This window comes from Mesoplodon densirostris, chromosome 3, assembly GCF_025265405.1.
Source record: "Mesoplodon densirostris isolate mMesDen1 chromosome 3, mMesDen1 primary haplotype, whole genome shotgun sequence".
Taxonomy (NCBI): Eukaryota; Metazoa; Chordata; class Mammalia; order Artiodactyla; family Ziphiidae; genus Mesoplodon; species Mesoplodon densirostris.
Window position 1 is genome coordinate 155,876,163 of NC_082663.1, and position 25,766 is coordinate 155,901,928.

A 25,766-nucleotide genomic window follows, 5' to 3' on the forward strand; every position below is an offset into this window, starting at 1 on the left:
CCCAAAAGAACCTCTGAATTAAATCACTCCTGGCACCCCTCCACTCCCCACCTTTGATACACTGCAAAGTGCACTGTGTATCAGGGAATGTTTCTGGCACTGTTTGATGATTGGATCCTGCTTCATGGTGTGCTGTATGAGTCTCCTCACAACCAGTCTCAGGAAATATTGGAGAAACCTGGGATGTTATCCATCTTAGGCAGCATGGGATGCATGGGAGACCCTTTGTGACTTGCTGTTGAACAGTGAATAAGGCACCCTGGGACCTTTGATGACCTTGATGTGCTGGAGATAAACTGAGTCATTGTTTCATCATGAGGAGCCCTTGATGATATATCACCTTGAAAAGTGATTTTTTTAAGACGAACTCCTTTGATCTTGCTGAAAGATGAACTCAGCCTGGCTTCCCTAATGACTAAGTAAAGTAAGTTGTTTTGTACTTTGCTGTATGAGTTGAAGCAGCCAGTAGAACGGGTTAAACACAAGAGCTTTGGAGCAAGTAAGTCCTGAGATTGAATCTCGGTTCTGGTACTTGATAACTTGACTGCAAGCAAGTAACCAATGATCACTTTACAGTGTTGCTTAGATTATTAAATGAGATCATGTATACAAAGTAGTTAGCACCTAATGAGTATTTAATTGATAGCTAAAAACACAAAAAAATCTAATTAAATACAGATTGGTAATTATCAGTAATAGCAACTTAGAAATTATAAACCCATAAAGGTTTATACCTTTGTAAAGATTTCTCCATATAGCTGACAACTTTTGTTAAACGTAATTTACACAACAATTTAGACTTTTACTCTGGAACTCTGCTTTCAGGGATGACTGTTTCCTATATCTGAACTTAAACTTGTAGAATGTCTGTGCTAGAATATATGATAAGAATATTCCTCTGGTTGCTCTTCAAAGCTAAGATTTTCTTTATATATGGTTTAACTGAAGGATTTCTTAGACATACTTGTTCTTGTGTTAAGAGAAAGTTACCAGATTAGACAGTTTTTAGGGTGTTAGTAGTAGATTCTGAGAAATTAGACAGACTTTTTATTAAATCCTCTGATACAAGGTATTCATTTTCCAGGTAACTGACTTAATAGAAAGGGTTAAGGTGCCAGGTAAGATTATTAAGCCAACTGGCCCAGGGATTCTGGGAGTAAATTTCAACCTTTGATTTAATCCAACTTAACCCAACTGAGCAAAACAACCAAAAGCAGCTTCCATAAACAACCTACAAATATGTACTGGGTTGTACCACTGAGATACCAAAGATAATATAAATCAGGTCCTTGTCTCCAGTCAAAGCACATAAGCCACAGAGAGTAAATAGGAGCACCATACCTGTCGACCTCCTCCTGATCATGACACACTTTCAAATATTAGACCTTAATATTTAAGTGGCAGACAAACTTAAATATTCAAAAAGACACTAAAATAAGATAGCAGCAACTACAAAGCAGACTCCACTACTGGGTAACATTGTTTTGGGATGTCTATAAATCCCTCTGTAGGGGGCCTTTCCACTTGGCTGTCTTTTAACTTTATATTGTTGTTTGAGCAAAACTGTGCACTGTCCTGACCACATTCTCTTTTAGCCTCACAAGACAAAGATCCTTCATGTGCCAGGAAAAAAGGGGAACTTTTCTTTGCTGCCAGCTTAATTTATGCCTCTATATGCCTCAAGCTGAGTCCCACTCTACCTCGCAAGATGGCCCAGTCTACTCAGATAAACATTCCAGCTGATAGATGTCCCTGAAATAGTAGGTGTAATCAATTGTAGAACCAATACATTTCACACTATGGGCAAAATTGGTCATCATATTTTGGTGGTTCCAGGCACACCAGTGTGCCTTGGCCAACTGATTAAGGACCTCATCTCTAACCAGAGTAGTCAAGAGCAGGGAGATGGGTGGGAACTCATGTAGTCAGAGATAGCATCTTAGAGACAGACCTCAAAGGATGGGTAAGATTTACAATTGTAGATGCATAAATGGTGGCTATTCCAGGTGAGGAGAATAATGTCTGTTTCATTTACAGCATAAAGTATTTTCACTTCCAATTTTCCAATTATCTTTTCAACTTCACTTCTTCACTTCTTAACATGGGGTACAATCTCCATAACAATTCAATTTATCCAAAGTAGGTGGCACAAGTTTTCTACAATATTAGATCATGAAATGACAGGGCCCTCCTTTCACCTAACAAGGTACAAGGTACAAACCCACATGCTATTGGAATTATGCCTGCAAGAGTCCAACCGTGCCCTCCCAAATCTGATTTCTGACTTTCTCTTTTATCCATCGAATGTTTGTCAGAACACAAAATCCCCTTGACACTTTTCAGGACCAACCCTACCTGACTCCTTCCCAGCATTTGTCACTGTCAGCCTTTCCCTCATTTAAACCCTTCTCTCGCTTACTCTGACACCAAACTCTTGGTTCTCCTCTCCTTCTGATCATTCCTTCTCAGGCTCTTTTCCTCTGTCCCTTAAGTGCTCCCCAGGGCTCAGATTTTGGCCCTCTTCTCTCTTCTCACTCTACACGCTCACAAAGGGAAACTGTCTGGGGATCCTTAGAACTGTGAAATACCTTATTTGAGGTAAGCAAGCCCCTTAACGGGGCTCACTAGCTCTCAGACATTACTCTGCATTGGTTAAATAAAACTGACTCACAGGAATAAATAATGGGGAAAAGTTTGTTAGGGAAACTTCCAGCTACCGAATCTGCCCAGGAGGCAGGGACCACAACAGGAAAAATTTTGTAAGGAGTCTCAACTGAAACTTACTGTTTTTTGTTGTTTTTATCAGGAACACAGGCCTTAAAAAGATAAGCACCTCTGAGCTTGTTTCCTAAGACATCTTATTTATCAGAATCCATTTTTAGACAGGACGTTCCAAGCGGGCTGGACTACACAATCGCGTTCACTGAGCTAACCCCAGCACCAGCCTGGGCCTAGCACCGAGCCGGTTAGGGGTTTGTCTATTGCACGGTGGCTCTGCCTGACTGTTCAGCCGTGCTGCGGCCCACTGGGGCGGGAGAGCAGGAAACGGAGCCAAGGTTGGCTCTGCTGAGAGGTGCTGCATTCAGAATAACTCCTCGAGTAGCAGCAGACACGTGCCACAGGCTTAAGTCGTCTCCTCCTGACTTCACCCAGGTTCTCCCGCAACGAAAACAATCTAAGGAGTCGCCTCAGCCACGGCACATCTCGGGGCCGGGACTGCTCCGCCCACACAGCAGCGTGGTGGAGGGCCGGGCGCGGCCCTGACGTCACACTGGGCCCCGCCCCTTAGGGGAGGGGCGAGAGCGCGGGAGCTCTGTTACATAGGCGCCTTCCTCCTATATAAGTGGCGCTAGAGGCTGACGGTGGGGTTTTGGGGAGATGGTTTTGCTGCCATTTTGTAGGGTGTTTGTTGCAGCGATAGGGAGAGAAGACGGCGGTTTGGAGACAGTTATTGGCCAAAGGGCCTTTTGCTTTTGAGGAGGTAAGGTTTCGGATAGGGTGTTCTGGGCTGGGCGGTTTCCCAGTCTTTTAGGTCTCGAAAGGCAGGTGTCGGAAAAACGACGGGATTCGGGGACTCGGTGACCAGGGTTTCTTCAGGGCACAGCTCTGCTCGTGGCATTTGAAACCTAAAGTTGCCCCAGTGTCATGGTAGATTTAAAATCCAAGGGCGGAAAGGCCTCGGCTCTGCCGCTGACTCGTCTCAGAGAGGCCAGGCCACTCATATCACGGCTCCTTAGGCCCGTGACCCGTCCCGCCGATCAGAGTGAGACCCTGTGAGAGCCTCCTGGGGCAAGTGTTGTCCTAGATCAAGCCTTACTCTGGGTCCCTGGCCTCGGCCGTTTGTAGCATTCTGGGATTTTCCGAGGTCAGACTTCTGCCTCTGAGTGCGCCAAAGGCCCTGGCCAGGTGCCCTGGTGGAGAGGCGGGGGGTGGGGACTGGGCGTCTGAGGAACTGCTAGTTTGCAAGTCCAGGTGGTGGAATTTAGCTCGTGCTTGTGAGAGGTAAATACGGAGAGGCTCATCCTTTTTGCAAACTTTTTTTCCTAAAGTGGAGCATAGTATTATTGCATCAGATGTGCATTTCTGATACTTTTGGATCACCCTGTCCTTGATTACTTAAGTAACCATGAAATGCTTATACTATTCTTAGGAAACAGCGCTCCAAACTGACCACGTCAACCACCTGGTCTTATTTTATAGGTATCTTTGTATGATTGTGCTCCATACATACACCCACAGGCTTCTTGTTATCCATTACATACAGTACTCTTGGAGCCATCTAATCATAACTTTAACCTATATAGATATTTTTATATAGATAACGTCAAATTGTCAGGTAATATAGGGTGTTAAAGGGCAGTAGAGAATCAGGTTTCTAAGATGGATATAAACATCTGATGTTTATTGTATCTGATGTTTTTATTGAAGGACGTCCAATGATTCTAACATGTAGGATTCTTTGTTAATAAGAAACAGTGTGATAATTCTAGATAGTTTTTCTTTTTTTTGTATGCGAAGGAACCTAATCTGTATAACCTGGATCTGGGATTCTTCTCTTGGCCCCCTGAGAAAATATCTCTGAACAGTAGTGGTGGTGGGGGGGGGACGGCTTCCTAACAGCTGAATTAAATTTAAGGTAATGAACTTGGCTAGAGAAATAAAAACCTTTGGCTCTCCCAAGATGCTTATTTTAATATTTGCATATTGATAACTGTGGTTATTTAAGAATTCTGCCTTGGTGAGCTAGTTATGGCCTACTGATAGTAGAAGGAAAAAAACAAAACTGAAGCAGACACACGTGTTTTGCAAAAAATACATTATAATAATCATAGTAATAAACCTCAGTCATCAGATGTTGTAATTTTGCTTGCTATGATTTAAGAATGCTTAACTAAACAATTTTAAAGAGTTCCTATGTGGTTAACATATAATTTGGGTAATTGAAGGGTTAGAAGAATTCCACTAGAAATATAATTTTTTTGATGGCTTTTCTGATGGTCTTTTGGCTCAGGTTAATTTGTAATGTCATTTATTTCAGTTTCCCATATTCAAATGACTATGTAAATCAGAATGCTCACTTATCAATTTCCAGTGAGAACCCTGACTAGAGTTTTAGGATTTTTGTTGGACCTAAGAATCAACAAGAGAAGTGAGTTGAAAGATCTAAATATTTGGTGGCTTCGGTCCCTGATGGCATGATACCTACATTTTCTTAGGGAATACCTCCCAGGAGATGCCTCATTTTAAAGTCTTTTAATTCATTTGAAATCTTTTAAATTTTTTACTTGAATTTGTTTGCTTGTTACTGAGTCATTTGGGCTAACTGAAGGAGGTTAACTAAGTTGGTTTTGCTCCATTTTACCTGTTTTCAGCTCCTTGCTGAGTTGTGAACCTCACCCTCTTCAACAGTTTGGACATCACTGTTAAAAACTTGACTGCTTTGTGAAAGAATTAAGATTTGAAGAGGCAGAATGGGATGACATTGTTAGAACACAGATCCTGATCCTGAATGGAACCTGTGAGGATGTAGATGGAGTTAAGGAATTGTCACAATTATCTGATTTCAGTGTGACCATATTCATCCTTATAGGTTCATTTCTTTAGTCACCCCAGATCTACAACAAATATGTTTAATTTTAAGAATGGTTGCAGGATGATCTGAAAATAAACATTCATCTCCTATATTCTATCCCTAAGTGTTTCTCTGACTTCAGTTATTTGTATCACTGTATTTGAACAAAGCTGCATGACACTTGTGATATTTGTTTTAAATTAGTTCACATTTAAAGTTAACATCAATAAGTTAATAATTTGATTATATCAATAACTTAAGAGATTAGTAATAATTTACCATAGAAAGAAGGTAATGATAAAAATAAAACCAAAAAAGTTATTAATTTCTAGCTAGATATTGTTGTCTACTGAAGGCTGTAAGCCTGAATCCTGACTCTTTTTTTAAAAATGGCAGTTAGCGAGTGTTAGTTGAAGATATGCACCAAGCTGAGAATATATCCAGAAGAATGGAAAGAAAGTGCATTAAGGTCTCACAGTGTTATCATTTAATACTAGGTGTGTATGCCACTTAGAATCATCTGACATACCAGTGGGATAGTGCCTCCATGCCTTGGGAACCATTACCTACGAAGATTTTAGAACCTGTAGGACCCCATGTGCTGGGGTTTTTCTATTTAATTAATATTAATGTGAAATATTTGATTTACTAAATATAACCACCTGTAAATTCCACAACTCACTTTTCATTTCCATTAACAGATGAGTCATTCCAAAAGAACTCACTGCCCTGACTGGGATAACAGAGAAAGCCTGGGACATGAAAGCTATAGTAGAAGTCACAAATGGAAGAGGAGATCCCACAGTAGTACACAAGAGAACAGACATTGTAAACCACATCACCAGCTTAAAGAATCTTATTGGTAAATTACGCTTGAACTAGTACCATTTTAACACTAATAGTTGTAATGACTTGTCATTAGCTTATATAGCTTTCATCTGTCAGATTGTTTTATAAATCAGTCAACAAATACTCATTCAGAAAATATTTACTGAGTGCCTATTATATGCTAGACACTGCTGTGAATAGAACAGAGTTCCTACTCTCACATATCTGTGTCCATTTGGGAGCTGTAGGAGACAGTTGATGGAGTCCCAGCTGCCAGTAATATAGTTGTGGGAAATGAGACACACGAAAGTTAAGTAAGTGATTAAAGGACCAGTGAGTGCCTTTAACTTGTATGTAGTAGGGAGAGCTGTACATTGGGGCACTTATTTAGGGTTCTACAAATGAGAGCTAATGAAGGGTCGGGAAGAGTTCATCCAGATGGAAAAATAGCATGTGGTGTGTGAGAATGTTAAAGTGTGTTGGGGATTAGTTGCTTATACTGTATTCTACAGGTTATATTTGTAGATAAGGCCAGTGGATATGTTTGGGATTTTTAGAAGCTTGGCTGTTGTAAGAAGGACCTCATTAAAAATTTCCAATGGCATGTGTCCTGTTCTGTTGTATTCTTACCAGTGTAAAATTTGGAGGTACTACATTTATACAGAATTGAAGGAATTTTTCAAGTTCCTAAATGATTAAACAAAGCCTAGGTGAATAGAGTTTCTTTCATTCTGTCCTCCGTTAATTTCCCTTTCTCATTTGTTTTTGTTGGTTCTATGTTTTCTCCTTGTTTTGTGCAGATGTTCCACTGGGACTGTTTGCCAGATTGCTTTCTAAATTAGCCAACTGGGGTTACTTTAAAAAACAGTATGCAATTTTTTTCCTTCTCCATGCCAAAACAGACTTGTTCTGTAGCACAGTGAGCTTGTTGTTAATCAGTGCAGACTAATCATTCTTCACACACTATCATATGGAGGGAAGAGGGAGAATCTATGCCAGGATTTCAATGACCTGAGCTAATTAATGTATTATACAAGAATATCTGTACCCTATATTAAGATAACTACAAAATACTCTGTAAGGCTTAACATATAGTACTAACCATTCATGGATTTATTATGCATTGTATGTGTCGAAAGGAAGTGATATGAATGATGAACAGTTATTCATATTCACAATTAACCACATAAAGATGATACTGAGTCAGTGCAATAACCACTAGGCCAATAGTTTCTTCTTTGATATTGGCACCAGAGATGTCTGGTGGTAATTGCTCTCCGTAATCTGGAGTAATCTAATAGTCATTTTCAAGATTCAAATCTTCATAAGAGTTTTTCTATTGTAAAATTATTGGAAAAAAATGAAAAATACAGAAGCATATAAAGAAGGTACTCTTGGTGGGATGCTAGTCCCTCATTTGGATGTAAAGTTATTTCTTCTGAAAAGTATCTTTGTATACAAATCTTTGCCTCTGAATATTTCCTGAAAATAGGTTCTAAGAAGGGACAGTTTCAAGTGAAAGGGTGTGAACTCTTATAAGGCTCTTGCTACATATTCACATATTTTTCCACATATTTTTCTAGAAAGTTTGTACCAAGTTACACTCCCTACGACATGCTGTCACCAGTCTTGCCTATTTTGAAATGCCAAGAATAGTGTTTTCTTTTCATTTGAATGTTTAAATTTCTGCTGAATTTGTCCTCTGTCATGTGCTTATTGAACACTTGAATATTTTTTTAATTGAAGTCTAGTTGATTGTGAACATTATTTTTGTATTCTTAGCCTATTTTTTCTATTAAAGCATATTTTTCTTATGATTTATCAGCGCTTTTATTGTATATCAATTATCTTACCTTTTTCCTATATATTTCAGAGTGTCTTTTCTTTCTGATTTGTAAGTAGCCTGTGAATTGCTCCCTTCCTACAGGCTTAATCAATTAATTCTACACAGGAAGACTGATGTGGCTGTGAACACTGTGAACACATTTTATATCCTTAAATGTCTTGTTGTAACATAGAGTATCAAGCCTTAAACCAGTGATTCTCAAACTTTAGTGTGAATAGAATCACTTTGGAGGTATGTTTAAAATGCATATTACCAGATTATTCAGTGAGTCTGACCTGGGGTCCAGGGATCTTCATTTTTAAAAATTCAGTATTTCGATATTGTTAATAAACAGACCACCCTTTGAGAAACACTGTTTTAAGCCCTTTAGCCTGGCATGCAAGATTTTGGATGATCTGTTCCCAGCTTATTTATTTGCCTATGTTCCCCTATGTGAAAATTGCTCTTGCTGAAATTGTCTACTTACTATTTCCTAAGTAACATGTAGACAAACTCATCTCTAAACCATTCTGGCTAAAAGTACTCTATAAATGTAAGATGGTAATATGCCATTTTTCTTTCCTGGCACCACTTCTACTTCCTACTTTATCCAAATCCTGATGTCCCTATAAGATGCAACTCTTCCCTTCTTTTTCACGAAATCTTCCCTGACCATTTTAAGCATTATGAGTCTTTTCTCCTAAGCACTCATATCCAGGCTTTCGGCATTTCCTGCATGGTTGAGTTTTGTTTTATTTTTGTGTGAGTAATCTCAAATTGAACAGTTATTTGTTGGCAGGGATTTTGCCTCATATATTTTTTATCTTCCACAGGACCTGTGTGGAAATAAAAACGAATGCCCATAGCCTCATTAGTCTTGGCTGTTTTAAAGAACTACAGTGAAATATTCACTGGACATTCAGTGACTATTTTTAGAAATTCAATCAGTCTGTTCATCCTGTTCACTCTGTCCATATAGCCTTTATAATTCTGTAGACTTTGTTTATATAATCTCTAAGGCTCGGTTGTTGTAGGCTGAAGAGGTCCTCATCTTTTTAGTTTATCCTCATAGTATTACTTCACTCCATGTTTGTTATTCTATAGATTATTTATGGATTATCAGCAGCTCTAATTTCATGCACTAGTCCAGCTAAGGATTATTAGTGTTAGAGTTTTCCGATACATTTTAGACTTTTATGGGAAGGATGCCTTACAGAATTAAACAGATGCCCTTTAGAGTATGGTAATTTCTAGTTTGACGTATTGTAGATCTCTCCGTTAACGGTTCCAAGCAACTCATCAGATCCCTGACTTAGACCCAGATTTAGACCCTAATATCCTGAGTTGTTTCTCCAATGGCTAGAACTTAAGGCTGACACTGGGGAAAGGGGGTTTCTGCATCTCCCCAGCCTGGATTTGATGCCAGCCCTGTTGAGTAGCAGTTTTAGAGATGCTTCTCCTTTATTTTTGCATAAACCAGCCTCCTGAGAAAAAAGAATGACAACATATTCTGGGAAAAAGAACGAGGTTAGTGAGGGCAGTCTAGTTAACATCTGTCACTCCATTGCTTGTCAGGATTATTTTAGCTGGTGTGTCTGACTGGGCAGGTGTCCCCTCTCTCCCTCAGTGCTCCACGTGCATCCCTCTTGAAGCTTCACACTGTTGAAAAGAATACTCATTCCAGGTAGAGAGGGGGATGGGAAACTGGGTCAGTTGGCTCTGTCTTTTTCTTTCCATCAAATCAAGGCTGCTTAACTGGAATCCATTGACTTCCTGAGGTCCATGATCTCTGAAATTCCTTGCCAAGTTTTGTTTACGCATTTGTGCGTTTCTTAGGGGAGAGGGTCCATACCTCTCAATTAGATTTTCAAAGGGATCTGTAGATTCAGCAGTTAAGCACTATGGGGCTTACCTGGTGGTGCAGTGGTTGACAGTCCGCCTGCTGATGCAGGGGACACAGGTTCGTGTCCCGGTCCGGGAGGATCCCACATGCCACGGAGCGGCTAGGCCCATGAGCCATGGATGCTGGGCCTGTGCATCCGGAGCCTGTGCTCCACAACGGGAGAGGCCACAACAGTGAGAGGCCTGCGTACCACAAAAAAAATTAAAAAAATAAAAAAGAAGGTAAGCACTATGGCACCAGATGATGCTGTTTTCCCTGAATTCTTGTTTATTTCACAAGCAGGAGTGACAGGAAACTCAAAATGCAAAGGGAAGTAGGGGGTTGGGAAATCCTAAGCAAGCAATTACAAGAACCTTTTCTCATTTGAGGGGCATATATTTTGGATATTTTTGGCACATGAAGCAGCCTTCAAACACTGTGTTGACTATTTCTCAGAAAGATACAGGAAGCTCGCAATAGAGGAGAGGAGATGGAATAGGTGGTGTGTAGAATAATACTGGCACATACAATAGGATTTAGAATGTGCTCTACAACCATGGCAAATCATTTTCCTTCTAGGGATCTCAGTGTAGTCATCTGTACAATGAAAGGCCTGAAATATATTTAAGATTCCTTTTAGCTCTAATACACCTTTGGTGAAAGAACTCTGTGTGCCAGAGATACCTAACTTACATTAAGAAGGAAAGGAATCCTGTTTTGCCTGCCTCATGTTGTGTGTGGCTCTGCAAAAAGGAAGAGAGCTTAGTTACAGATGCATATATCATAAGATTGATGAATTTCAGAAGAGCAGTTTTGTGAATTTTTGGCCTTAACTTTCACCAGAAGTTAAAGGGACACTTAATCAAGTAAACACTGAATATGTTGAATGATTTGACCCAAGGTTTGTTCCTTCATAGCAGTATATATTAATAGAGATATATGTACCCATTTGCTTGTTGGTTAAAGTAAAATTATTTAAGTTTTGTGAGTTAAGCATAAATTCTAATTCATCAAATTGTATTTTTTTCTTTTATTGAGTTAGCTGTTGAAACCAGGAATTCTTGAGAGAATGTTTTATTTTAACCACGTTAAAATGTGGTTAAAGGTTAAAGCGTTCTAGAACGAAGAGAGTAATTTTAAATCCTTTAATGTGTTTGCAGTCATTATTTAGAAGCAAGGTTCTTGAATGAGAGATATTATCGGGACCAGAGATACATTGATGAATACAGAAATGACTACTGCAAAAGATATGTTCCTAACATTGATGAATACAGAAATGACTACTGCAAAAGATATGTTCCTAGCATTGATGAATACAGAAATGACTACTGCAAAAGATATGTTCCTAGCATTGATGAATACAGAAATGACTACTGCAAAAGATATGTTCCTAACATTGATGAATACAGAAATGACTACTGCAAAAGATATGTTCCTAGCATTGATGAATACAGAAATGACTACTGCAAAAGATATGTTCCTAACATTGATGAATACAGAAATGACTACTGCAAAAGATATGTTCCTAGCATTGATGAATACAGAAATGACTACTGCAAAAGATATGTTCCTAGCATTGATGAATACAGAAATGACTACTGCAAAAGATATGTTCCTAACATTGATGAATACAGAAATGACTACTGCAAAAGATATGTTCCTAACATTGATGAATACAGAAATGACTCCTGCAAAAGATATGTTCCTAACATTGATGAATACAGAAATGACTACTGCAAAAGATATGTTCCTAACATTGATGAATACAGAAATGACTACTGCAAAAGATATGTTCCGAACATTGATGAATACAGAAATGACTACTGCAAAAGATATGTTCCTAACATTGATGAATACAGAAATGACTACTGCAAAAGATATGTTCCTAGCATTGATGAATACAGAAATGACTACTGCAAAAGATATGTTCCTAACATTGATGAATACAGAAATGACTACTGCAAAAGATATGTTCCTAGCATTGATGAATACAGAAATGACTACTGCAAAAGATATGTTCCTAACATTGATGAATACAGAAATGACTACTGCAAAAGATATGTTCCTAACATTGATGAATACAGAAATGACTACTGCAAAAGATATGTTCCTAACATTGATGAATACAGAAATGACTACTGCAAAAGATATGTTCCTAACATTGATGAATACAGAAATGACTACTGCAAAAGATATGTTCCTAACATTGATGAATACAGAAATGACTCCTGCAAAAGATATGTTCCTAACATTGATGAATACAGAAATGACTACTGCAAAAGATATGTTCCTAACATTGATGAATACAGAAATGACTACTGCAAAAGATATGTTCCTAGCATTGATGAATACAGAAATGACTACTGCAAAAGATATGTTCCTAACATTGATGAATACAGAAATGACTACTGCAAAAGATATGTTCCTAACATTGATGAATACAGAAATGACTACTGCAAAAGATATGTTCCTAGCATTGATGAATACAGAAATGACTACTGCAAAAGATATGTTCCTAGCATTGATGAATACAGAAATGACTACTGCAAAAGATATGTTCCTAACATTGATGAATACAGAAATGACTACTGCAAAAGATATGTTCCTAACATTGATGAATACAGAAATGACTACTGCAAAAGATATGTTCCTAACATTGATGAATACAGAAATGACTACTGCAAAAGATATGTTCCTAACATTGATGAATACAGAAATGACTACTGCAAAAGATATGTTCCTAGCATTGATGAATACAGAAATGACTACTGCAAAAGATATGTTCCTAACATTGATGAATACAGAAATGACTACTGCAAAAGATATGTTCCTAACATTGATGAATACAGAAATGACTACTGCAAAAGATATGTTCCTAGCATTGATGAATACAGAAATGACTACTGCAAAAGATATGTTCCTAGACGTTATCACAGAGACGTTGAAAGCAGTTATCGAATCCACTGCAGTACATATTCAGTCCGAAGCTCGAGAAGCAGTCCTAAAAGGAAGCATAATAGACAGTGTTCAAGTAATCAGTCACGTTCGGTATGATTGATTTTGTTTTTATTTTGGGGGGATACTTATTTGTGTGTAAAAGCTCTTACTGAGCCAATAAGTTTGAAAAAGTTTATAATACTATATGAATATAATTGTGTTTATATTACTTGAATCCTTAAAGGAAACTTCCAAATTCTTACAACTAATCTGCATTTATTAGTTAGTCCTCATATGCCCACATTTACTCATTTTCTGCAGACCAGATCATGAGGTTCTTGATTTTAATGTTAAAAATATTTTTATCTTTTATAACATAATCATACGAAAAGATGAAGCACCCATCTTTTCTTTCATCTTAATCATTTTTTACTTTAAAAGAAACCCCTTTCCCAGTACTTGGAGACAAATGTAGAAAGTTGCACTGGGGGATACTTACCCTGTGTATAGCACAATCTGCAATTAGTTCCATTGGAATTCTGAAAGTGGGTGCTGAAGGGGAAATTATTGTCCAGAAAGTCTGCCTTTTTTTTTACACTCATGAATCTTCACTTGTTTGCAGTAAACTATGAATTATTATTTTCCTCCCCAAGTTTTCTTCAGTAGAACTATCATTGATTAGATCAAACATTGACATTAGCCTTTATTTTCCCCTTTTATTTTAATAAGTATGTTTAAAAATATTGCTAAGTATCAATTTGAACTAATCTTGACATTTTAAAACATCTTCCTGCCAAACTAGACATTTCAACTAACAGCATAGGCTACTTTATAACGAGATTAATAGATCATGACATTGCATTCTTTGAATTTCAGACTTGAATTAAGTCAGTATTTTAGAGACAATTGTGTTGTTTTTTCTATTGCCACTTTAAGTAACTTATCTGAAAATCTTGCCATGTTTTTCTTCTGTAACATAAACTGTGTCCTGTGAATTTCTGGGGACTGAATTTGAAATTGCTCCTGCCAACTCTTCGTGGCCTGGTGCTTATCTGAATGCCTGAATATCTCCGTGCTGAATGAATTGCGTATTCTGCCCTGAATTCACTCTGCTATATTGATTGGCTGGACGATCTTGGTGCTGCCCACTTGCCGTTCCAGAAGAGCCACCAAAGGAAAAGATCCAGGAGTATAGAAGATGATGAAGAGAGTCACCTGATCTGCCAAAGTGGAGACGTTCTAAAAGCAAGATGTATAGAATATTTTTCAACACTTTTTAAACTTTGCAGACAGAATAATCTTTTTAAGAATAGTTTGTCAGCGGGGGGCTAAAGAACTCTTCATTGCTTTTTTGTTTTGTTTTTTGTGGGTTTGTTTGTTGTTCTTTTGTATTTCTTCTTTTCTATAGAGTTTAAATATTTCTACTCTAAAGTTCCAAAATAATCAGTGGAATTTGAGATTAGAGCAAGAAAGATAGCTCTATCTAAATTATTTTTGTAGCAGCTGAAAATAAAATAATTTGAGGGCTGGAACCTTAATTATGCTTTAATAGAGAGCATTTGAAAAAATTCCACACTTAAGCATTCATTATTTGAATAACTGATAATTTGTACTCATGTACTTACACTTCTTTCTCCCCCCTCACTTTAGATGAAATCGTGAACACTTTGGGAGAAGGGACCTTTGGCAGAGTTGTAGAGTGCATTGATCATGGCATGTAAGTTTGTTGTTTTTCTTTTTTGAACATTCTGATATTTTTGGTGGAGAAGGATCCATAATTTAGATGAAATGGAATTTAAGTGGTAGCTATGTGTTTTCCTGGGAGGTATAAGTATTCAAAAGTTCTTGAACTGTGTATGATTTATTTACCATAAGTATGGATTTTGACCAAGAATGCTGAAAATGTTTATCAGATGGAGTTCATTGAAATTAATGTCAGTGTTCAAGTGAAGACTTTCCCAGAACTTAGGTCCTTAGCTTTCTATAAGAGATTTGGAGTGCTTTACCCTACTTTTGAATTGCAGAGACAATAAATTAGCATGTCTAATCTTCTTGGTTCAAAAACTTTTATTTCCAAAGGATAATATTTGCACGTTAGGGTTAGCTTCTCAAACTATAAATAAATTATATTACTTGAAGCCTACAGAATAAAGTCCAGATTCTTTAATGAGTTATACTAAACTTTTTGTTATTTGACCCTCTCTGCTTCATTTTCATGTTTTCCTCTAGGATCTCTATTCTGCGGTTGCAAGTTTTTTTGTAAGTGAACGTCTTAAAACAGTTTAGTGGAAACTGCACATTTCTAAATTGACATCTCAACTTTTCATCATAAAATAGTTGAGGATGTAATTTCCAGCTTATTGTAAATGCTGATTTTTAAAAAAACGTATTTCTCTTTCTAAATATGTTTGGGGGAATATAAATACAACAGCTTGATACCTCCTGTCATCCATGAACAAACTTTGCTTGAATACTTAGAAATGCTTTATCTTGAACTTAACTTTTACTTCTCTTTTCATAAAGAATATTATCCTAAATGTCTTTTATTATCACCCTTTCCTCTCTATGACAAAAATGTGAACATAAAGTAAAATTTTAAGATATTTTGAAATACTTTGACTTAGGCAAGTTGCTAAGAATTCCCATCTATTCTTCACCCAGATTCCACAAATGTTAACATTTTACAGTGTTTAATCATTCTCTATATTTACATGTTATATGTATTTTCAAGTTTTGCCAGCTTATCTACAACCTGATTCACATTTCACTAGTTGTCCCATTTAGGTCTTTTAAAAATTTCTTGAGGTTCCAAGACTTGAGTATTTGAGATATTCCAATGAATAGTATTCAATTGATCAAGTACAAATCTGTTACAAATTTTGATACTTATTAGACCTAAAACATACAATGTAATTGAAAATATATCTTTTATTGAGATGGTTGGGGCCTTTAAAAAATGAGTTCCTGTGTCCATAGATAAATCTTACTGTTTTAACATTAAGTTTCCATTTTTCTTTTTTTTAATTGACAAGTAATATGAAAGCTTATAAGTTTAAGTTGTATAACGTTGGTTTGAAACATTTATATACTGCAATATGATTACTATAGTAGCATTAGCTAACACCATTATCCATTTTTCATTTTTATAGCTATTAGCACTGTTCATTTTTATAGCATATTAGCAGTTAGAAAACTTGTCCATATGATGAAATAGATGAGACTAGAAGAAGTTTTGTCACAGCAGTTTTATAGTAATTCTTTTAAGTCTTGAGATATATGCTATACATCATAGGGAGATAAATCATTAAAAATTTATTTTGATGATTATATATCAGCCCACAACTTCATTGGGACCTTGTCAAAAGAAATGAGTTTGGAATAGGTTTGCTATCCAGCCACTAGAAAAATTTTTGCCTCAAAGATTTTTTTTTCTTTTTTATAAGCAGCCTAGGGCACAAACCTTGACATATTAATTTCACGTGCATGGGGTTCTCTTTTGTAATGTGGGAAGGCCATAGTGAAAAATGCAGGGTTGACTGCTGGCTTGTATTCAAGAAGATCAGGTTTAGAAAAGAGGACAGAAGGAAGATGACGATTTGGAAATCCTCTTCCTCAAAATCATTTACGGCTTTTTTCTTTGGCCGTGCCACGTGGCTTGCGGGATCTCAGCTCCCTGACCAGGGATTGAACCTGGGCCCACGGCAGTGAAAGCTCATGTTGTAAACCACTGGACCACCAGGGAATTCCCTCTGCACTTTTTAAGTTGTATTACAGATGCCCCGGTCTAAAACACGCTGCCATACATTGTTGCTATTTATACATATTCGCATCAGTGAATGCACTAAACAGTTTTTTGGCTTGATGACTTATTGATGGTGTCTCATTTGCCAGAATTATCTAACAAACTGATAGTTGTCTTTCTTCTCTGAAGAAGTCTGAGCTGCCCTAACTCTGATGGTTAGGCTCTTTCTTCTCTCTATTCCTTATACCAGGCACTTCTAACCTAATGATAAGTTGTTCAAGTGTCTGTCTTTTCCATTAGACTGTGAGGTACGTGGGAGAAGCTCTTTTTAACAGTGATTCCAATGCAACATCTGGCACAGTCGGTCTAGCCTGGTGAATGAGTAAATGTTTTCAGCAGTAGTATGTTCAAGGTTTATATTTTTATCCTTTTTAAAAAAAAACTACTTATAAAATCTAGGTAAATTTAAACTTGGAAACAAACATTAACGTTCATAAGTATTAAGAGAAATCATCACTCTGTATAATGTATATTTTGTCAAAATGTTTTGAAAAAATGTTTATAGATCTGCTATAATATACCCTGAAAGATTATTTTAGGAAAATAGCATAGAGTGATTGGTACTTAACAAGATGATGCTTTAGAGCAGGGGTCCCCAACCCCTGGGCCGTGGACTGGTAGGAACTGGGCCTAACAGCAGGAGGTGAGCAGTGGGCGAGCGAGTGAAACTTCATCTGCTGCTCCCCATAGCTTGCATTACCACCTGAACCATCACACCCTCCCCCCAACCATGGAAAAATTGTCTTCCATGAAAACGGTCCCTGGTGCCAAGAAGGTTGGTGACAGCTGCTTTAGAGGATACATGTCTTCACGCGCTTCTGTACATTTACCATTTTCATTTTGTTTTTAAGGGGTGGCATACATGTAGCAGTGAAAATCATAAAAGATATGGGACAATATCGTGAAGCAGCTCATTCAGAAATCGAAGTATTGGAGCATTTAAATAGTACTGATCCCAATAATGTCTTGTAAGTAATAAACTTGGAACTGTGATCCATTATGTTACATGAAATAATCAGAATTCTGTGAACTGAATTATTTGTATTCTGATCTGTTTTAGCCGATGTGTCCAGATGCTAGAATGGTTTGATCATCATGGTCATATTTGTATTGTGTTCGAACTCCTGGGACTTAGTACCTATGATTTCATTAAAGAAAATAGCTTTCTGCCCTTTCAAATTGACCATATCAGGCAAATGGCATATCAGATCTGTCAGTCAGTAAATTGTAAGTATACTTGTTAAATTTTTAAATACCAGTAAATTAAAGGTTTTATTGGACAAGCAACATATCAAACCATTGTCACTAAAAATGCACGTTGCAAGTAAAGATGAAACCACTTTTGATCCCTACCTCTACTACGAATTCTCCTTTCCCCCGGTACAGATTAAATTTGTAAGTGAAACTAATAATGTCTTTTTGTTCTTTTGTAGTTTTGCATCATAATCAATTAACCCATACAGATTTGAAGCCTGAAAATATTTTATTTGTGGAGTCTGACTATATAGTCAAGTATAATTCAAAAATGGTAAGTTATACTTGTTTTAATTTTGGTAGTTGTCTTTAAAATTAATTTAGCTTGGTGATCCTTGGATGAGGAATTTTACCTTTGAGGCTTATTATATCCTGACGTTTAACCCCAAAAGGGTAATCCTTTGTCTTTCTCATGGGGTTATTTTGAAAATCAAAAAGAGAATTCATGTGCAAGCCTTTTGGATAGTGCTATAAAATATTTCATATCTTTATTGATCTTTGTGTTTACTTAACTGTATCTCTAGAAACGTGATGAACGCACACTGAAAAACACGGATATCAAAATTGTTGACTTAGGAAGTGCAACATACGATGATGAATATCATAGCACTTTGGTATCTACACGGCATTACAGAGCTCCAGAGGTCATTTTGGGTTAGTAGATACCAGACTTCCTGATATTTTAATTGAAAAAGAGATTTTTTGTTCTCTATAGCTTTTATTGGGGGGCAGGTAGTTGGGGGATAGCTGTAATTTTCTTAGCAGTGTACAGAAAATGTTTTCTGTTTTCATAAAAGCTGTCTGGACATTGCTATAAATATTTTTCCTGAGTGGGAAAAATGTGATATCGTCTGTAAAGATATTCCAGGTGGTGGTTCTTTTTGAACAAGTCAGTCTTACAAGATCATAAGAGAACAAGCAGTATTGGCTAAGTACATGACAGCAGTGTGATTTTGAAGCGATGTGGGCACCTCTTTTCGTCTCATCACAAAGCATGGTGCTGGGGAAAATGCTAAAGATTTGGCTGGCAGACGTCTAGATGTAGGGTGGATGGAGGTTAAGAGGAGAAGAAAGAGGGGCTAGTCTAAGAGGAGAGCTTCTTTGATCATCTTTGACATGGGAAAGCATGGAAAGGAAAATTAGTTAAGGTGCAGGGTTTTTCAATATTAATAAAAGGGAACTCAGTGAGGGAGAGCGCATCTTATGCCTCAAAATTTAAAAGTTCGAGACCGAGTCATGTTGATAGAGCAAGGAAGTCAGAGATGGATTTGGGGGCTTGGAGACAGTGGGAAAAATTCAGATCAGGTGATATTGGGAGATAGTTAAATGGTATAAGCATATTACTTTGCCAAAAGTAAGTTTCAACCGAGGTTGGATAGTAAAACATCTTTGTGGAATCAGTCTTTTCCACTTTTTACCTTTTGTCGATGAGGACTTGGTAGTTGAGAATATGAGTGTGAAAGCAAACTAATGACGTTTACCTAGAGTAAAGAATTAGTAAAAGGGACAGGAAATTAAGAATAGTATGTAGTGCTGGCTAGTAGAACTTTCCATGATGATAGAAATGTTGTATATCTGCACTATCCAACATGGTAGCCATTAGTAGCCACACGTAGACTACTGTGTACTTTCAGTATAGCCAGTGTGACTGAGGAACTGAATTTTAAATTAATTAGACTTTTAGATTTAAATAACCACATGTGGCTAGTGGCTACCACATAGGATAGCACAGGTTTGGAGCTCATCTTTGAGATTGATGTTACTAGGATTTCTGCTTAGTATGGTCTGAAAGAAGCTGCTGTGTTGCAGTAGTTTAGAAAATGTATTCATGGTTGAGGACTGAAGGCTGCAATGAAGGTAAAAGAATAGAGTGTGGGAAGAGATTGTGGACAGAGAGGTATTTTCAGAGCTTAAAAAGAGATAACTTGCTGTGTTTTATCAATTTTAAGAAGATTTTTCTCCACATTTTAACATGTGAGGAAACATAAGACAAAACGGCATTTTTTCTTGGTTATTGGTTCATAAAACAGTGGTGTATCTTACAGTTAGTTAATGGCCTCCTCCTAGATTGCATAAGATACAGTGATTCTTAGTAATAATACAGTCCCATGTGTGGCCAGGCTGGGGATAGTTGATATAAATCTGAAATTGGGGTTATTGGTCTTTAGGAAAAGAAATGAACAGATGGGAAGATTAGAAGGGTTCTTTGTGTGTTTGTGAAGTGTTACTCCTGAGGATTAAGGCAGAATTAGGTTGCAGAGGAAGATGTTGTCAGGTGCCACCACTGAGGAGGGCAGTTGGTCTCATGTCTTGGGTGTTGGTAGTAAACAGAAGTTGGTAAAAGTGAATGATGTGAAATTCCAAAGAGTATGAGAGCTGAGCCATAAGAGAATGAGGTAGTTTACAGTCACTTGGGAGAAAGCTGGACTGGGAGACAGGAGTGGCTGGAAAAGAAAACTTTCATCTTAGATCCAAGCTCTATCATTTGCAGATTTTGTATGTGTTACTGTAAGTAGAAACCATGCTCCATTACCCTTTTGTTCAAGTGATAAGTACCATGAGGGTTAACAAAAATGGCTAAATCATAGTCAAGTTCCTTGAATATATTGTTTCTTCCTTTGTCTTTAAATTCAGTAATGTTACTGAAAGTAATTGAAATGTCTTTTAAAGTAGGTTTTATTTGTACGTTATTTTTTTATTAAAAACTTAATCTATAAAAGGTTAAAACATCTGTATGGTTTAGGTTTACTCTTTTCCTTTCTAAACAGATAGAGACTTAAGGCTAGGTGTTTTTTTCTTTTCTGAATAATGTTACTATTGAGAATTCTGAAGGAGAAAATATATGATCATGTATAGACAACCTGAAAGTACATATATAGATACCTCTCTATGTGAACTTTAAATATCTGTATAATTCTGCTTATGGGTGACACTGCTTATAATATCCATTATAATTCTTACATAATTTATGTGACACTACTAGTTCTTTTAATGGAAGAAATAAACTCAGATATCAAGCTGATGGTAATTGATAAAGGGTTAGTAATTACACTCTGAGGATAATTATTGACCTATGTTTGCACTAATAAAATGTAAAATTTCATAGAACAACCGTTAAGTGGGTATAACAGTGCTCCTCATTGCACAAGCAATTCAGAGACTATGGAATATTTGCTAACCCCTCTTACTTTCCATAAAATGCCTCCTCCCCCAGGTTAAAATACTGTAAGTTGATACAAGGATATGGAGGACTCTGAAAGCATACTGAATAATGTTTGGTATAAAACTAAAAATGTAAACCCTGAATTTACTCTCATATTCTCCTAAATGGGCTATATAAAGAGAGCACCCACATAGGAAAAGATATTGTGTATTGGCAATTAAAAATTGTTGCATACTAAAATGTTTGGTTTTGTTTTTAAATAGCTTTAGGTTGGTCTCAGCCATGTGATGTTTGGAGCATAGGTTGCATTCTTATTGAATATTACCTTGGTTTCACAGTCTTTCAGGTATGTATTTAGTAAATGTTACTTACTGATTCATAATGAGCTTTAATGTTAAAGGCATGTTAAAGTTTTTGTTTCCATATTGGAAAGTTGCCATAGTGTCATTATTCTTAAGATGTAAACTTCCATGTGCAAAATAGTCAACCTTCTCTAAAACCATAGTTGAATGAAATACTCTCAGTGAATGGTCATAATTCATTCTGCATGTGGAGCTTTTAAACACATGGTTCATATTGACTTCATATGATCCATTTGATTGTGATGCTCCTTCATAAATTTACATTAGTGTTACTATGGTCAGTTTTAATTCAGCTCTGGTTATGTTGCACTTTTATTAAAAGAATTCAGAAACAGTAAGTTGTATTAAGCATGTATGACACCCTAGGCACATTTCTAAGCACTGTGTGTATAAAAATGAAAAGACAGCATCTCTCTCCTCAAGGAAGACATACACAGGATAGACATGGGAAAACGTACAGTACAATATGATACTTGCTATAATGGAACAATGTAGAAGGGAACCCAGAAAAGGTGAACAGTTAAGTTTCCTTCGAGAAGGCATCACTGAGGAATAGGGAGTTTAATCCAAGCTATAAGGAAGAGTAAGGCTTTGTCAGAAAACTAGAGTGTGTGATGGCCGTATCAGGAAGAAATGGTATTCATAAATGCAAGAGGCATAAAGGAAGCTACTCTAGTTGAGGAAGGATGAATAGTGCTGCCGGAGTGTCTTGGATAAATAGGAAAATGGTGTCAGTAGGCAAGTACTGATTCATAGTGGACTTGTTTGCCATAGAAAGGTATTTGTTTTATCCTCGGAGTCAGTGGTTTCCAAATGTAGACTGGTCTAAAATGAAAATGATTTTGTAGGGTTGCCGTCCTGGCTTTCATTTAGAAATTATCTCTCCTGTTTTTTTTTTTTGGTATTAAAATGTTCTTTCTATGAAATGATAATAGTTATTGGCTTACTTGGCAGAACAAAAAGGAGAAAATGTTATTTAGGTCTCTACTTGTTTTCCTCATAATTTTGCTTATGTCGGAAAACGAAAAGTCTTGAAAGCTTCAAGTGGTGTAACCATTGGAGAACTTTAAGAGGGTTGTGATTTGATCAAGGTGTGTTGTTGGATGGGGTGAGGGTGGTTAGGAAGTTCCTGGCTAATACTGTCAAGGTTGCTTTGAGGTTATGGCAATGCAGGATGAGGAGGGAGGAAGCTGTGATGAATTATAAGTCACTTAGGTGGCTGTTGCAGAATATATGTGTTCACTGCTATGGGGCACCTCACCAAACTTCTGTCTACTCCGTAGAGATCTGTTAAAAGTACTCTGAGTTTGTAGACAAGTTTGATATCTAGAACATAGCTGTCGGACATTTCTAGGGGGTGGTGTCTGGTTTTGTGGTAGTAAGCTATAGGGTCAAGGAAAAAGTTGAGCACAGTGCATGCTTTCTTCATTCTGACACATATAAAATCCTTCAGATGGTTTTATGATTGTAAATCATTCTGAGATCTTAAGCATCGATGATTAACTTTGGTTTGAGATGTGGTTTATATTTTAATTCCACCCTCCAAAATAGTCTTCAACTAAGGAACTTTTTGAAGATAATGGAGCTTGTATTATTTATTCCTGTCATGACTTAAGAACATTTTGAAAGCAGTGTGCTAGGCACAGTAGTTAATGGATTTAAAAAGCATTGCAGATAGACTCTGCTCTTCAGAGCAAGGATTGGCAAACTATATCCTTTCTGATTCCTGCTTTAAAAAATGAAAAAGAATATGTGGTGGAGACCATCTGTGACCATGCAAGCCTAAAATATTTACTATCTGGTCCTTTATAGAAGAAGCTTTCCAGCCTCTGCTTAGGAGTGTACCATTTAGTTTAACAATTTATTCTACTTTAGCCAAAGCTCTGTTACTGTGTAATTTAAGAATATGAGTTTTGACTTGGGTTCACAGCTCAGGTTTCCTCATTGATGAGCTATATGAGCTTGAGCTAGTATCTTAACCTCTTTGAAAGTTATGTTCCCACAGTCCTAGCTCAAGGTTGTTGTAAGAATTATTGGGACTGTATTTTTATTGTCTAGGATTAGTGTTACAAAGTTGCTATCCATTGGGTGATGGAGGTTAGTTAAGCAACCGATAAAATGAGTAGCCAGGTTTTTGGTAATCTTCCCAGTCATCCCTCAGTTAAACAGTGCAAGTAATACAAATAAGGAAAAACTGTTCTGTTTTACATTAAACAAATTATTCGAACATTGTAAATCAACTGTACTTCAGTAAAATATACTTAAAAAGTTGTTCCTCAATCAGCTATACAAACCTTACCAATTCATTTCAGAAATCAGACAATCAGTGTAGCTCATTCAGTTTTATTCCATCTTTGAAGTAGAGTGTAATATAAATTGTATAGCTGTCTAATCTAGTCCTTTTATGGAAACACTATTTTCTTTTTTTTTTCTTAACATTTATTTATTTACTTTTTTTTTTGGTTGCATTGGGTCTTCATTCCAGCACGTGGGCTTCTCTCTTTTTGCGGTACGTGGGTTTTCTCTCTCCACTTGTGGTGTGCAGGTTCCAGAGTGTGTGGGCTCTTTAGTTTGTGGCTCGCGGGCTCTCTTGTTGTGGTGGGCAGGCTTAGTTGCCCCGCAGCGTGTGGGATCTTAGTTCCTCGACCAGGGAGTGAACCCACGTCCCCCGCATTGGAAGGTGTATTCTCTACCACTGGACCACCAGGGAAGTCCCGGACACACTGTTTTCTTGTGTTATCCTTTTATGTGCGTGTAGGGAAATGGAAAGTGCTAAGTTTCTTTTTCCTATTTTTTTAGACTAATGATAATAAAGAACACCTGGCAATGATGGAACGTATATTAGGACCCATACCAACACACATGATTCAGAAAACAAGGTATGCTTTTTAAGATTAAAGTCCTTATTGGGTACATGCAGTGGCCTATACTCAAACTATAGAAAACCCATCTTTGTTGTTATTGCTTATTCCAAAGACTGTAGATTTTGAATTTTTTTTCATGAAGTCAAGTTTTTGAAAAGTAATGCAATATTTACTTTGTAATCCAGTAAATAAAGTGGTGTTTTTAAACTCATGTTAACCTTTGCATAAATGTTTTCCTAGGTTGATTTAAAAATAATACATAGAGTAGTAAAAAGAGCTTGATTTTGGAGTCCTATCTAAATTTGAATTCCAGACTGTTGCAAACCACATGTACGTCTTTGGACAAGAATACTATAAGTGGTTTCAAAACATAGCTTCACCGCAGAAGTCATCCAGGGAATTGTTAACGATTTCTAGCCCCATTCCAGACCTAGTGAAATCAGAATTTACAGGAATGGATCTAGGAACCTCTGTTTTTGAAGCTGGCATTGTTTCACATATGGTACAACTTAGGTGGGATACTAAAACTTCAGAGGGTACAAGATTAGGAAAAATACCATATAAGGTATCCGATATAATTATTGCTGAGATTTTTATAAATTGTATGTTTATGTATATATAGAGAGATGTCTATGGTTCCATCTTTTTCCCCAATCCCCTATTTGGGGCAGGGTAAGAATGTGGGTTTGGGGTTTCTTTTTTTCTTAAAATTTAATCCAGACTTCTCTTTCCTATAGGAAACAGAAGTATTTTCTTCATAATCAGCTAGATTGGGAGAAACATAGTTCTGCTGGTAGATATGTTACGAGACACTGCAAACCATTAAAGGTAAAAGAAAAAAAAACAAAAAAAACCTGTTTTAACTATTTTTTATTGTCTTTCTTAAACAAAGTCATTTTTCCCCTCAGGAATTTATGCTCTGTCATGATGAAGAACATGAGAAACTGTTTGACCTGATTCAAAGAATGTTAGAATATGATCCAGTGAAAAGAATTACCCTGGACGAAGCATTGCAGCATCCTTTCTTTGACTTATTAAAATAGAAATAAAATGGAAATCAGTGGTCTTACTATACTTCTCTAGAAGAGATTATTTAAGACTGTGTCAGTCAACTCTAAACATTCTAATATTTTTATAAACCTTAAATTATTTTGTACAGTTAAGTGTAAATGCTGTATGTTTTGTATCAATTGCATAATTATCTTGTTAAGCAAATATGGTCTTGATAATGAATGAAATATAAAAGCTAAAATTAATTTTCCTTTTTTGAGATTAAT

At 36.8% G+C, this 25,766-nt stretch overlaps 1 protein-coding gene across 1 annotated transcript; it reads left to right on the plus strand.

Moving 5' to 3' along the window:
- The first annotated feature begins 3,456 nt into the window (after nt 1–3,456).
- On the plus strand, nt 3,457–25,532 carry LOC132485875 (dual specificity protein kinase CLK4-like). The gene is made up of 14 exons (XM_060092477.1): nt 3,457–3,481; nt 6,274–6,434; nt 11,268–11,321; nt 12,987–13,155; nt 14,206–14,296; nt 14,695–14,761; nt 17,698–17,814; nt 17,907–18,073; nt 18,280–18,374; nt 18,625–18,754; nt 21,527–21,609; nt 24,425–24,504; nt 25,227–25,317; nt 25,398–25,532. Exons 2-14 carry the CDS (start codon nt 6,274–6,276, stop codon nt 25,530–25,532), a joined length of 1,440 nt encoding a protein of 479 aa, XP_059948460.1. The 5' UTR covers nt 3,457–3,481.
- Nucleotides 25,533–25,766: the final 234 nt, after the last annotated feature.